At 39.4% G+C, this 14,584-nt stretch overlaps 1 protein-coding gene across 3 annotated transcripts; it reads right to left on the bottom strand.

Moving 5' to 3' along the window:
* Positions 1–2,560: 2,560 nt before the first annotated feature.
* Positions 2,561–14,503, bottom strand: LOC115219475 (protein O-mannose kinase-like). 3 transcript variants are annotated; one of them, XM_029789645.2, is made up of 4 exons: positions 14,398–14,489; positions 10,081–10,251; positions 6,701–6,970; positions 2,562–3,971 (listed from the first exon to the last, which is right to left on the bottom strand). In XM_029789645.2, exons 3-4 carry the CDS (start codon positions 6,968–6,970, stop codon positions 3,210–3,212), a joined length of 1,032 nt encoding a protein of 343 aa, XP_029645505.1. In that variant the 5' UTR covers positions 10,081–10,251; positions 14,398–14,489; the 3' UTR covers positions 2,562–3,209. The 3 variants fall into 3 exon arrangements, with proteins under 3 accessions (XP_036364617.1, XP_029645505.1, XP_036364616.1); XM_036508723.1 differs by having other exon boundaries at positions 10,081–10,295; positions 14,398–14,475; XM_036508724.1 differs by lacking the exon at positions 10,081–10,251 and having other exon boundaries at positions 2,561–3,971; positions 14,398–14,503.
* Between the last annotated feature and the right edge of the window lie 81 nt (positions 14,504–14,584).

Raw genomic sequence — 14,584 nt, 5'->3', positions numbered from 1 at the left:
TAAAACAATTTGAAACATCTTCAAAACTACCCAATTTATGTGCATGCTGGGAGGGAGTGTTTTATATATACATTTATTTTTAGGATTTTCAAGAGAACTCACTTATCAGTCAACATTCAATAATAAAGACTATTTTAACCCAAATGAAGTGCTTTTCATAAAACTAGATCAAATGTTTAGTGTACAGAACCTATAAAAATGAAGGAGGGGGGTGCCAGACACAGCAAAAGTATAATATAAAAGTGTTCTGCTATTTCTATGAGAGACAGGGACATTACACCACCTAACTAAAGTATATACTACAATTGTGAAACAAAAATATAACATCATATAGCATATAGGAAGAGGTTTTGGCAGAGGTCTGAAATAAGTTACCCACGTAAGTTGGATTTTCAAAATTTTTTTTTCTCACCACATACATGGGGGAAGCTTTTTATGATAAAAAAAGATTTTTAAAAATCTTTTTCACCCCTCCATCCTGGCGCTCAACTGATTTTTCAAGTTTTTTTCTTTTTTGCACTATGCAATGGGAGAAACCATTAAAAAAAATTTTTTCAGTCCATGGAAATAAATCACTCCATACTGATTTAAGCTGGTATTGTAATGTTTATATACTTGCTTAAATCAGGGTAAATTTCTGCTGTGTGTTTCAAAAATTATTTAATTTTCCCCGCTAATGAAATGGTTTTCACATTGGAGTACTGTGTAGAAATGACTAAAATTTAGTGTTGATGGAGAAGATTATAACCAGCAAATGGTTATAATCTTCGTCCCTGGCAGCAGCAGTGTCGCTGCGCTTCGGTCTGGGACAGGAACTAACACACATCTTAACATCCTGCACTCCACTATTCCAAGAACCCAGTGGCTTGGCTTATAATGACCTGTGATATTCGTGATGCATAAACTTTGATTTGTCTATCTCTACAACATCCTGCCCACCAAGTTGGACAGGATTATCAATGCACATTTTCAAAAATTATTTTTACACAAAATGCTCCCCACTATCCAACTTCTATTTCAGACCACTGCCAGAGTTTAATAAAAAAAAAAAAAAAAAAAAGGTTGATTATTCATTAGGAATTATATTTCAACAGTTGTGAGGCCTTTAAATAAAATTGAGCACTTGTTTAAGGGTTGTATAATTTAACTACCATCAGCTTTATATAATGCATTAAAAAAAAAACAAAAACATATGGCTTTATGCTTGAGGCCACTAACATTCTTATGAACAATAATGTTCTTTTATATATATATTTATATACAAAATATTAAGGGGAATGTGTAATTTAGACAAAGGGTTATGAAATTCCCATTTTATTTTTTCTTATTTACTTGATTCAGTCAATAAACTGTGGCCATGCTGGGACACTGCCTTGAATTTTCAGTTGAACTGACCCTAGTGCTTTGTTAATGCTGGTACTTCATGAGTGCTCTTGAACTTTAGCTGCCCACAAAGTAGCATTTTACTTTTAACTACCCAGCATCCTACCAGCATTATTGTGATGCTATATTTAAGGTTTTTCTCTAACCTTTATATCAACATTTTGATGAACATTTAAATCAAGATATTTTAACAATTGAAGTGTCTTACCAGTTTGCTTTATCAAATTTTTATCAGCTGTAATAAACATTTCCTTGTGCTCTATTGCAACCTGCCTCTGAATTCTTTAATTATTATCCACCTTGAATTCATTTAACATAAGACATTATGTTAAATTGCAGACTTTACTGCAATTGATAAATCCACATACAGCTTCAAGACCATTAAAAAAAAAAAAAAAAAAAGCTAGATGGTGGTTAAGAAATTCACATGCAAACAAATGCCAATACTATAGAGATAACATCTGCAAACAAGAGATGGCAACAGCTGAAGTATGAAGTGAAAAGAAAAGGGGGAAAAAAAAAAAATGTAAATGTAAAGCAAAGGGATTACCTCTTTCACACCAATAATATTTGGTGTCGACAATGGAAGAAGAAGTCCAAAGCAGGTAAAAGTCACAAAATACAGAAAAGACATCTTCCACCATTATGTTCTCAAACATGGGTTTACAAGCAGATATTTTATATATATATATATATATTACCCATTTGTTCATTTAAGGTTCTCTTTTTCTATGAGTTGAACAGGGAGGTGTTTGGAGGCAAGTTTTTTTTCTTTTCAGCTAAATGCATTTCTTGCTGCTAATGATTTATGTACCAATGGATGCATGTGAGATGAAGAAGTTAACTTTGTGATGGTCTGGTTCCAAGAGTCCTCTACTACAAACTACAGCTTTAATATCTTGTGAGTGAAATGGTTACACAGGAAATGGAAGAAGTCCGTTATGTGTGTGTGTGTGGAGGCGCAACGGCCCAGTGGTTAGGGCAGTGGACTCGCAGTTTTGATTTCCAGACCAGGCGTTGTGAGTGTTTATTGAGCGAAACACCTAAAGCTCCACAAGGCTCCAGCAGGGGGTGGTGGCGATCCCTGCTGTACTCTTTCACCACAACTTTCTCTCACTCTTTCTTCTGTTGGCCTGCTTGCTTAGCCAGTGGGATGGCGTCATTTGAAGGCTAAAACAATGCGAAGCGCATTGTGACCAGCGATGTGTAGCAACATCTGATAGCCTGGTCAGTCATGGTGATATATATATATATATATATGATGTGTATATGACAGTTAACATTCTCCATTGTCCTGATATCAGCACCAATTGTAAACAAAAGCCTTGCCTGTTCAAACTGGTGTCATTTGTTTGCAGTACTCCATGAAAACATGTCCAGGTTATTAATTGTTCGATAGATCGAGGGATTATTACTTTACTTGGAAGCAGGTGAAGGTTGGCACCAGGAAAAGCATCCAGTTGTTAAAAATTCTGTTTCAAGTTTTGTCCAATCCATGCAATTCTGGAAAAGCAGACGTTAAAATGATGTGTGTGTGTATGTATGTTTAGACTTGTTTGGGCATACATAAGCGCACATACATAAACGTGTGTGCACGTGTGAATAAATATTTTGGTGGTGACAAATGTTTAGCCAAGGTCAGCTATAATCCAGCAGACCTATGATGAAAGATGTTCCAGCTGTGACCATTCCATCGCTTTCTTTAATTAGACTAATCATCCAATGCAGCCTTCCAAGATGATAGTGTGTAATTTGAGAGAGGTTTGGCTGTTATTTCTAGCTGACTGAGCAACTATATATAGATTGGATTGCCCTCAAGAAAATAGTTACAGTTCAGATCTCTGCCCCTTCCTTGATGTAAATACCTTCCAAATTCTTTCATATTCTTCTGCCACCTCCTTGGCTGTCGGACGCAGTTCTGGTTCCTCATACTGACACCTGCTGTGTATATGCAACAGGTGCAACTTCAGTAACACAGCATCTGAAGATGACCCCAACACATAACTACACACACTGGGTATCTTCCAAATATCAGATTTCTCATCATACGATGGCATGTCAGCGTCAACAAACGGCCTTTCCAGATAAGGCCACAACTGCTCAGGAGCAACAAACTCTCCACCAATTTCTCGGTGACCACACTTGATGAACTGATTCTTTGAGCGATTCACTTCAGGTAGAGCATCAAGGTCATTAAGGATCAGTCGGAGGTCAGAACGCAGCAAGAATTGACTGAGGGTTTTGGTCAGATCATTGGAATCACACATCACTCGTGTGCCACGTGGACTGGAGTGAAGATAGGCGAGGATATTTACATAATCCATGCACAGTTGGTAACGCAGTTCAATGGTATCATGTAGTGTGTGTTCTTTGGATTTAAGATGATCAAAGAGATGGTCAGCAGACATCAGTGGATGGAACTCTGTTAAATATCTTTTGTTACAATGGCCAACCAGTTGGATTATATGAGGGTGAGTCTGGAATGCTGTAATCATGGTCAAACCATGGTGAAAATCAGACCAATATTTGTTGTCTTTGGTAGCTTTGTTCATAACAAAGGTTTGGTTCTGCCAGTGAGCCTCATACACCTGGAGGAAGGCAAAAAGACAAAACTGAATTAGAACTATGAAGTAAATGAAAGCAGTTTGCAAAGGAGACAAAGGTAGATATTGGGTGTGTGTGGGGGGTGGGGGAGAGACAGAATGGATGGAGAAATGGGAGAATCCTATCAATACAGTTGTATGAGGTTACTTCTTTCTCACTGACAATATGGGTTTCAAATTCCAGCACAAGGCCAGTAATTTCGGGGGAGGTGACACGTAAAAGCGCCAACCGATCGTGGCCGTTTGCCAGCCTGCTCTGGCCCCTATGCTGGTGGCACATAAAAGACACCCACTACACTCATGGAGTGGTTGGTGTTAAGAAGGGCATCCAGCTGTAGAAACACTGCCAGGTCAGACTGGAGCCTGGTGCAGCCTCCTGGCTTCCCAGATCCCGGTCGAAATGTCAAACCCATGCTAGATTGGAAAACGGACGTTAAACGATGATAAGGGTAGGTCAATTACATTGACCCTGAAAGGATAAAAGGCAAAGTTGACTTCCGTAGAATCTGAAACCACGTGAAGACAGATGAAATGCAGCTAAATATTTAGCCCAACTTACAACATCACTAAGAAGTATTCTACCAACAGTCAAAAGAAATGATAATTTCTTTTAAGGCCATAAGAGTAATAAATAGGAGGGGATTACAACAAAAAACAATTACAAAAACTTATAGGCATATTATAGGAAGTTGAAAACGAACAAATAAGGGTTATCTTCTCTAGCCTCCGGGTGATCAATGATTGATGAATGAATTTTGAGAGATCTGAGTGTGGTTTTGTACCAATGTAAATGCCTTCGATGGATTAAACTCACTGAAGGGAAATAACTGATAAAAGATTGGCGTGTAACATAATTGACAAAAATACTTCATGGCTGAGGAAAGGCTTAAAATTAGTTTAACTGTTCCTAATTAATCATAGGTTTTCTGATACATTCTGAGTTCATCATCATCATCGTTTAACGTCCGTTTTCCATGCTGGCATGGGTTGGACGGTTTGACTGGGGTCTGGAAAACGAAGAGGCCACAGCAGGCTCCAATCTGATCTGGCAATGTTTCTACAGCTGGATGCCTTTCTTAACACCAACCACTCCAAGTGTGTAGTGGGTGCTTTGTATGTGCCACCGGCATTGACTACATTCGGAGGGTGCTTTTTACATGTCACCAGCACTGGCAATGACCCACGCATGAATGGTGCTTACTGCATGCAGCCAGCATGGTGCAAAAACACTTTTTACGGGTGTCAGTTATTGGTTTGTGGCTATGCTGGAGTATTTTAGCTAATTATATTGGCACCGTTACTTTATCTCGCATTGTAAGATACAAAATACAGAGAGGCTATGGTTGTAAGGGGAGTCAACTTGATACAAGGTATTTCTGTTCAAATGTACAAGTTTTGGCTCAACTCTCCCATTAACAGCAAACTCAGTGAATCAGTGCATTAAGTAGGCAAGTGCTCCACAGTGACAAAGCTGGGTCATCTTTCAATTAGTTTGTCAACATAAATTTCACTCACAAGGCTTGGCTGACCTGAGGTTATGCTAAAAACATTTGCTCAAGAAGCCACAGAGTGAGATCAAACCATTGACTTCATTGGTCACCAGGTGAAGACGACCTACTGCAAGCTGCAGACCAGATCTGTGGACAGAACAAGATTCCAGCCAGATGAAAAGTACCACAGTAATCGATCGATATATAAAGATGAAGTCAGACCTGGAGAAAAAAAAAGAGGATGTTGGAGAGCAAATGTCTATATGAAGTGGAGAATGAGCTTCATATTTAGCAGGCTGTGAGCCAAATCTTGGAACAACTTAGATCTATAGAATTTTAGCATGGAGGCGCAATGGCCCAGTGGTTAAGACAGTAAACTCAGCCGTAGGATTGCGGTTTTGATTCTCAGGCCAGGCTTTGTGAGTGTTTATTGAGCGAAAACACCCAAAGCTCCATGAGGCTCCAGAATTGGGTGATGGCAACCCCTTTCTCTCACTCTTTCTTCCTGTTTCTGTTGCACCTGTATTTCAAAGGGCTAGCCTTGTCACACTGAATTTTTCCAAGAATTACATTAAGGGTACACATGTCTGTAGAGTGCTCAGGCACTTGCACGTTAATTTCACAAGCAAGCCGTTCCGTTGATTGGATTGACTGGAACCCTTGTTGTCATAACTGACAGAGTGCCACAAAATATAGAATTTTAGTGGATGAACATTGGCTACATTGTAGAGAGATAAGGGAGGGGTACCCATGGACCTCTTTTGCACAGAATCAAATAAGCAGAGTTATGTACTTTAGTAACAGGAACGAGAAGAATGTGTTGTAGTAAAGTATGAACTTCTGAGGCCAGTTTGTCCTGTAACTTAACCTCACTAGTCATTGAGACTCAAAGTATCAGTAAAAAAAAAATATAATCGTGTAGTAGACCAACAGATTTTTTTCAATATATCAAATACTAACAGGTAAGATCAGGAACATTTAGACAACATCCATTCCTAAAGCCTTTTTGTGTGTCACTAGCTGATAATCTTCACTACAAAGGCGACTTAGCTGCGAGACTGTTTTCATAAAATTACAAAAGAGTGATACAACTGGGACATCTAAGACTTACCTATGAAAGAGTGTTTTAAACCTAGAATGCAGCTGAACCCTACAATCCAGAAACTTTCACCTCTGTCCTCTTAGCTACAAGACATCAATGAAATATTTCAGAATGTTATTTACCATTTTTCCAAGGCCACTAGCAATCTTGCGTCCAATGGTAATGTTGGTATCAAAGTCTTCGCATGTGAGCCATTGATGACAAGAGTTCATCCCAGCAACAGCAAAATAACCAGTAAGACAAGCAGGTCGGCACACTTGTTTGTTAAGCAACATATCCTGGTAACACAGCAAACTGGGTGGTTCAGGTAAGGCTGTATGACCAGGACTCACTCCCTCTTGTGCAAAGAGTAGCAACAAAACATACAGACCATGCTTTACAGCAGGGAGCATCTGCAAGAGAAAATAACATTTACAATGACAATGCAGCTAAGAATTTAGGTCTTCACTGCCCTAAAACAAACACAAGGGACTGCCAAGTAGACAAAGGCTGACAGTCAATTGCAGCAGTATTCACATTCCTTCCAATATTCTTTTCTACACAGGAACAAGGCCCAAAATTTTGGGGGGAGGGGGCCAGTCGATTAGATTGACCCCAGTACACAATGGTACTTAATTTATTGACCCTGAAGAGATGAAAGGCAAAGTTGACTTCAGCGGAATTTGAACTCAGAACATGAAGACAGACGAAAAACCGCTAAGCATTTCGCCTGGCATGTTAATGATTCTGCCAATATTAGTAATTACAAGTTATAATATGTTGCAGGCAAGGTGTGACTGAACCCTAAGTCATAAGGTTGGGAAGCAAGTTACTCAGTGGGTCAATTTTTAGGATGGAATAGTATGGTTTGTGGGAATTAGCATGATATTTTTAGCAGATCAAGCAACAATATGAAAACTACCCTCGTGAAGTGGAGAAATGTGCTAAGGCAGGTGGCAATTTCATGTGAAACTAAAAAATGTTACTCAAGAATAATTCTGCAAATTATTTCGACATTTTTTAATATACAGTTCACTGCCATGCTGGAGCAATCTTCAAGGGTGATTGAGTCAATTTGTTCAAATCCCATTACTCTTATTTGTTTTATAAAATGAGTGATTTAACCAATTTTTGTAATCATGCAAAAATCTTAAAGACATTTAAATTACCATGCACACACTCCAGTTTCTATGTACCGAATTCCAGTCATAGAGCATAAATCAATAAGACTATGTTGGAAGACGTGCACTAAGTGCCACACAGTGGGACTGAACCTGTAACTCTGTGGTTGCAATGCAACCTTAACCATGCAGCCATGTGTGTTCATAGAAAATAAATTTAGAAAGCTATTACAGGTGGAAACATTAAAAGAATATTTTGGCACAGGCCTTGAATACTTTGTTCACGTAACTTGGATTTACTCTGTTTTGATGGGGATTTTTAAATTTTTTTTTTCCACTAAATACTTCAAAATGATGAGGAGGTAGGGACATTTCATGAAAAATTTCTGAAAATTTCTTCTCTCTCCCCCACAATCTAACTGGGAGGATGACATTCCCTTAGAGATCTCCATACGGTCGCGGGGTCACCTTCCCCTTTGTGATTCGAAGAGCTAATCACCCTTCAAATATCCAAGATGTGATGCGGCATCCCATCCACTGATACATTATCCAAAGTACCATTTGCGGTCACCTTTCCTTCTTCCCACTGTATTGTGCAGAGAGCATTCAGGGGCTTTATGCACACTTCATCTCCAACTTGCACAGAAGGTAATCCCTTCCACCTCTAGCTGCTGCCGCACCACACTCAGGTGTCTCCATTTGTATTGGAATATGGCCCTGTGCAGGACCGACTCTTTGGCTTGCCCTACCCTGGGTGACATATTATACAAGACTGCCTCCATAGGGGAAGATTTGTTTCCTCTCAGCTATGGCTTTAATCATAGTGGCGCTGTTCCACAATCCCGTTTCCACCCGGCCTGTATGCAGCTCTGAAAAAGCATCTTGTGCTCCATTTTCCAAACATCTCTCTCAGCTGTTCTGAGCGAAAACTTGTGCTGTTATCCATCAATAGCTCGCCTACAGCCCCCTGGATCTTTACCTTTTGACCGACAGATTTAAAAAATAGTTTTTTGTAACTAAACACTTTCAAACTTCGGACACTGCTAGAATGTATCATATAAAACATTTTTTAGTCTTAGCATTTTTGAGAAAAACTTATATTTACAAAGTAATTTTACGTTAAAGTAGTTCAATTTCGTTAATTTCAACCAATCAATGATGTGTATTCAGCTGAATAAAATTATTGCCGTTGTTTGTCAACAACTATTGGCGATGTATATTTCATTTGTCACAATTATTTATGACATCGTTCATGCGTTTGTACTGGTTTTAGCTTTAAGCTGTTAGGGTTGTCATAAATAACAGTGACAAACGAAGTATACACCGCCGGAAGTTCTTGTTGACAAACAACAACAGTAATTTTATTCAGCTGAATACAGGTCATTGATTGGTTGAAATTACCAAAATAGGACAACTTTAACATGAAATAACTTCGTAAATATAAGTTTTTGCTCAAAAATGCTAAGAGTAAAAGATGTTTAATATGACACATTCTACCACAAAAAATTATTTTTCAAATCTGTCGGTCAAAAGGTAAAGATCCGGCCCCCTTTCCAAAGACATCGCATTCTGCACCTCTGTGACCTCAGCAGCAGTCTGCACCCCAATTTCTCTCCATATAGCCATTCACCCCAGTCCACAGTCAACCACTGAAAGGTACACCTTTCCCTGATAGTGCGTCACATCAATGGCTAGCTTCTTCCACTACCTGAATCTTTCCTGGTTCGCGTGTGTTCAGGGGCAGGATCAATCGATGGGCACCTGTTACAGTTCCCCCACTATCTTCTAAACGCTTCCCCTGGCAACATCGGAGTCGACCATTCGAGCAAAAAGTATTGTTACATCAATCCCCATATGGCACATATTGTGCAGCTTCTTTAGTTCTGTGCCCTCAAACCGACAAATCACCGCCACCCAACCCAGAACATCCGCTAGTGTTTCCAATGAATGCTTTTTTCACTCTGGTTAGAACTCCCACCTTATTCTTTTCCGAGGACAAGAACACCACATGCAGTTCCAGGGCAAACTCGGCAGCTAGCTCCCCCAGGATTCCTAGATGACATTTGATCACCATTTCAGCAGCCTCTTTTATGCAAATCCTATTCCAGTTGGTGATCACTGACACCACTGTACCACCTTCTAAATACAACAGAATAAGGCTTGCCACATTTTTTATTCCCTGCAGCTTCCCCACTAATCTCACCTTCTTTATCCAGGCTCCACATCTTTCCTAGTGAACGGTCTCAACACATTATTTCCGATTCTGACTTTTGTGGCCATTACAAAGGAAAAAACCAGAAAAAAAAATAAATAAAATATCTACTTCTCGGACGTATCCTCACAGCTGGTAATGTGCCAAAATAGCTTGTAGTTTGAAGGTACATAAATAAAATTGTTCTCACCTCGACTTGCAATAGGGTACCGCCAGTAGATTTATCAAGTCTTCACACGCGTTGTCTCATGACTTCTCCATCTTCCCGACTGGCGTCTGTCACTGCTCGCGTCTCCAGGAAAAAAACTTTTCTTCTCACTCGTAGACGTGACGTCATCTCTTGTCGCTTCCAGTTCTTCCACTATAAATTTCGATGTCATATTTATTGAAAGTATGCAAAATAACCTGGACCGCCACCCCAAATAAAAACCTGCGAAACAAAATTTCATTGGTGGGGAAACTCCTAGGCCCCCACCACCCCTTCTGGGGTAAAAAAAAAAAGTTGCTTGCGGCGGGTTTGGAGGTCAGATACGTCGAATGCACCCAGAAAAAAAAAACTATTTCACACCTAGGTACAAACGGGTCTTTTACGAAATATTTACCTTAATGTCAACATGATTCTAATTTACACAACCGAAAAGGTACCACTGCAAAATTTCATGGAGTGGCTGCGTGGTAAGAAGCCTGCTTCCCAACCACATGACTCCGGGTTCAGTCCCACAGCGTAGCAACTTGGGCAAGTGTGTTCTACAATATGCACACGGGCCAACCACAGCCTTGCGAGTGGATTGGGTAGGCAGAAACTGAAAGACTGTTGTGTATATACATTTATTTATTTGTTTGTCTATGTTTGTCCACCTGCCATCGCTTGACAACCGATGTTGTCCACGTAACTTAGCATAACTTAGCGGGTTGGCAAAAGCAACCGACAGAATAACTCCTGGGGTCGGTTTGTTCGACTAGAGGTGCTCCAGCACGGCTGCAGTCAAGATGACTGAAACAAGTTAAAGAGTAACTGGCACGCAACATACTCATACACATTTACAAAATGAAACTTGGAGCATGACATTATAAACGAGTGTGCGTCCATCTGACATACTTGTTGAACACTTCATTTAAAAAATAGCAAACCTTTGGTAAACTTTAGTACAATTAATCTAGTCTTTTGAACGAATAGTTGCAAAATTATTAATGATTTTAAGGTGCACATGGTGGAGATGTAAACAGACCGCCTCCACCCCATTGTCACAAAAATAAGCGGATCTTTTCCTTTTGAACGGCACATGTCAGCACAATTTCTAGTTAACTAAACACTTTTAAACTTCGTATACTGGTAGAATGTGTTTATAAAACATCATTTTTTCTCTTGGCTTTCTTGAGAAAATTGTAATTTGTTGTAACATATTTCCACTTTAAATTCAAGCATTTCGGCAATTTTAACCAATCACTGACCTCCATTTGGGGTGAAAACATTCCGTGCTGTATGAATATGTCCCTCGTTTAAGAAACAGATTGGGTTTATTTACATTTGCAAAGAAAAAAAGATACCCTTCCCCCACTCCTAACCCTAACTCTAAAATAGATTGAAATGCAATAGATCAATACTAGGGTTATAATTATGGATGACAATTTCATACGACACCGCTACAGAAAATGGGATTTTTTTCTAGCGGTGTCAAATGAAAATGTCACCCATAATTATAACACTAGTATCGATCTATTGCACTTCAATCTATTTCAGATTTAGGGTTAAGGGTAGGAGAAGGGTATCTCTTTTTTCTTCGCAAATGTAAATAAACCCAATCTGTTTCTTAAACGAGGGACATATTCATACAGCACGGAATGTTTTCACCCCAAATGGAGGTCAGCGATTGGTTAAAATTGCCGAAATGCTCGAAATTTCAGACGAAATATCTTACAAACTATAGAATTTTCTCAATAAAGCCAAGAAAAAATGATGTTTTATAAACACATTCTACCAGTATATGAAGTTTAAAAGTGTTTAGTTAACTAGAAATTGTGTTGACATGTGCCGTTCAAAAGAAAAAGATCCAAATAAGCTGTGATAAAGGTTTGGTAGGTGCTACTTGAGAACAGTGGCTCCGGTGCGCGCATCCGCGCTAGCTAGTCGTGACTAGTCGATTCTACGACTACCTAGCAAAGTAAATAAAACACAAAATAAATAATTTTTTAACACAAAGTAAATAAAACGCAAAAACACAAAGTAAGGGTCGACTAGTCACGACTATCTAGCTAGCGGATGCGCGAGTACGCGCACCGGGACCACTGTTCTCAAGTAGTACCGGTTTAAAAGTCTGGTTTTTCCAGATTTCTTGAGGATGGCCGGATCCAGGGGTCCGGTGATGCTTGAGGGACGCCCCCCCCCCAAGTGTCACCTGTGCCTGGAGACCGGCCACATTAAGAAGAACTGCCCCAGGGACGAAAGTAGGATCCTGGAGCGGTTAGTGTTGGAGTCCCTCCCTGCTCCCCCAATGGAGGGAGAGAAACAGAACGAGGAAATTGCTACATCCTCATAAACGAAAAGATGGGCAACAATGGTGACCCACAGAAAGACCCGTAGCTGCGGGAGAAAAAGAGGACCCGTTGTGTGCAACACAGGAACCTCACCCTCCCGCGGCCCAGGGGAAAAAAAGGGTTAATATAGGGCGTAACAAATATCAGAAAATCAAAAAAAAAAATGTGTGTAATAGGTGTAAAACAACTTCCTATGAACGAATATGAAAAAAAAAAAATTCGCGCACGCGCAAGGGGGGTTGGGGAGAGGCCTCGGAAAATTCACATCGGGAAGTTCCGAAAGCGTCTGAGGGGCTGACCCGGGCACCAAAACAAAAAAAAAAATAGTGTAATATGTGTAAAACAACTTGCTCTAAACGAATATGAAAAAAAAAAATGCGCTCTCGAGAAAGTGGGGTGAGGGAGAGGCCTCGGAATATTTATATCGGGAATTTCCGAAAGCGTCTGAACCGGGCACAAAAACAAAAACAGCGTAATAGGTGTAAAACAACTTGCTCTAAACGACTATCATGAAAAAAATGCGCGCTCGCGAAAGGGGGGTGAGGGAGAGGCTTCGGAAATTTCACATCTTCAGTCCACGGCCTTTAAACTAAGAAAAAATAGTGTAATTGGTGTAAAACTACTTGTTCTAAACGAGTATCAAGAACACACACTCACACATGAATCATAAACTCCGTATTTCGCAAAAAAAAAAAAATAAAGAGAAGAAATTCTGGAAAATTCACAGGACAACGTTAAAGAATTTGATTTAGAAGCGTGGTAGATTTGTTGAAAATAATCAGCAAATCTACCACGCATGTGGTAAGTACAGATTATATTTTCCCAATATTATTGATTGTCACAGAATAATTATCAATCGCAACTTCAAAAATTCAAATTCCATTACTTCAGTTTTCACTTTTTGTTTGTAAAATAAAAAAAAATATATATATATTTTCATATTCGTTCATAGGAAGTTGTTTTACACCTATTACACACATTTTTTTTTTGATTTTCTGATATTTGTTACGCCCTATATTAACCACCCTGAGTGGCCTTCGCAGGTGGCTGCGGAGGTCATAGGACCTCCGCAGCCACCTGCGAAGGCCACTCAGGGTCCTCCGTGCAGGACCGGAGTCCCTCCCATTGGCCTTTCTCTTTCATTTTACCTATCTCGTTTTCAAGCGTTCCGCAGGATCATGAATCCCTTCCCGGAGGACTCCTTTCAATATATACCTGAATACTGCCGCCCGACAAAGAATGATTGCCTTGATAAAGCAAAAGCGCAGGTCGGCCGGGTGACTTGAACTTTTTGAATGTTTTTAAAAAGAAAAATTGTATCATATTGAGAAAGAGGTTCATTGTGACTTTTTGAATTTTTGAAAAAAGAACATTGTCTTAGAGAAGCGGATGTCGGCGGGCGCTTTCGTCTTCTCCCATCACCATCATTCATACTATCAATGTCTATGTCCAGCCCGCAAAGCTAAGGCAAATTTAATGAATAAAAGTAGTACCGGTTTAGTATTACTTCAATTAAGTATTCTGCAAGATAACAGAGTCCACTTTATGTTGTAAAGTATTCAAAGACAGGTTTAAGGATAACATCTGATAAAAAAAAATAATAAAGAATGTGTGTTAAGAGTTCATCCTCAGATTAAGCACTTTAAAAAAGGCGGTTGTTTGAGTTTAAGGACGATTGGCCGATTGAGTTCTCCTCGAAAAATACTCTTATAACTGGTTGGAACTTTTCCCACAACTTTATCGGATACATGTTTTAGAAACTTGTAGGAAAATAACATTTTTTTTTTGCAAGGAAAATTTTCTATTTGAATTTTTTTCAATGTTTTGTGTCGCCACCCCCCACCCCCCACCCCATAGTATTTCTGGCAAACCAACACTTTATACTAACTTATTCAAAACATATAACTTTTTAGCGACGACACATACCAGCACCATTTTCTTCGAATACGAAATAGAGAAAAATACAACTCACCTTGCTTGTTGAGGTGGGAGGAAAATATGAAATTTAAATTGCATTCCAAAAATTACATCTCAAGATACACGAAGTTCTACGAGAGAATGGTTTCGGGCAGATAATTTAGACACTTGTAAATTTAGTTTCGTACTCACAGTTTTATTTGAGAAAGTAGAAAAAATATACATAGTGTTCAACATTTAAT

Source organism: Octopus sinensis, linkage group LG14 (assembly GCF_006345805.1).
Source record: "Octopus sinensis linkage group LG14, ASM634580v1, whole genome shotgun sequence".
Classification (NCBI taxonomy): Eukaryota; Metazoa; Mollusca; class Cephalopoda; order Octopoda; family Octopodidae; genus Octopus; species Octopus sinensis.
The sequence above is the reverse complement of the archived record's forward strand: the minus strand, read 5'-3'. Positions and strand labels throughout refer to the sequence as shown.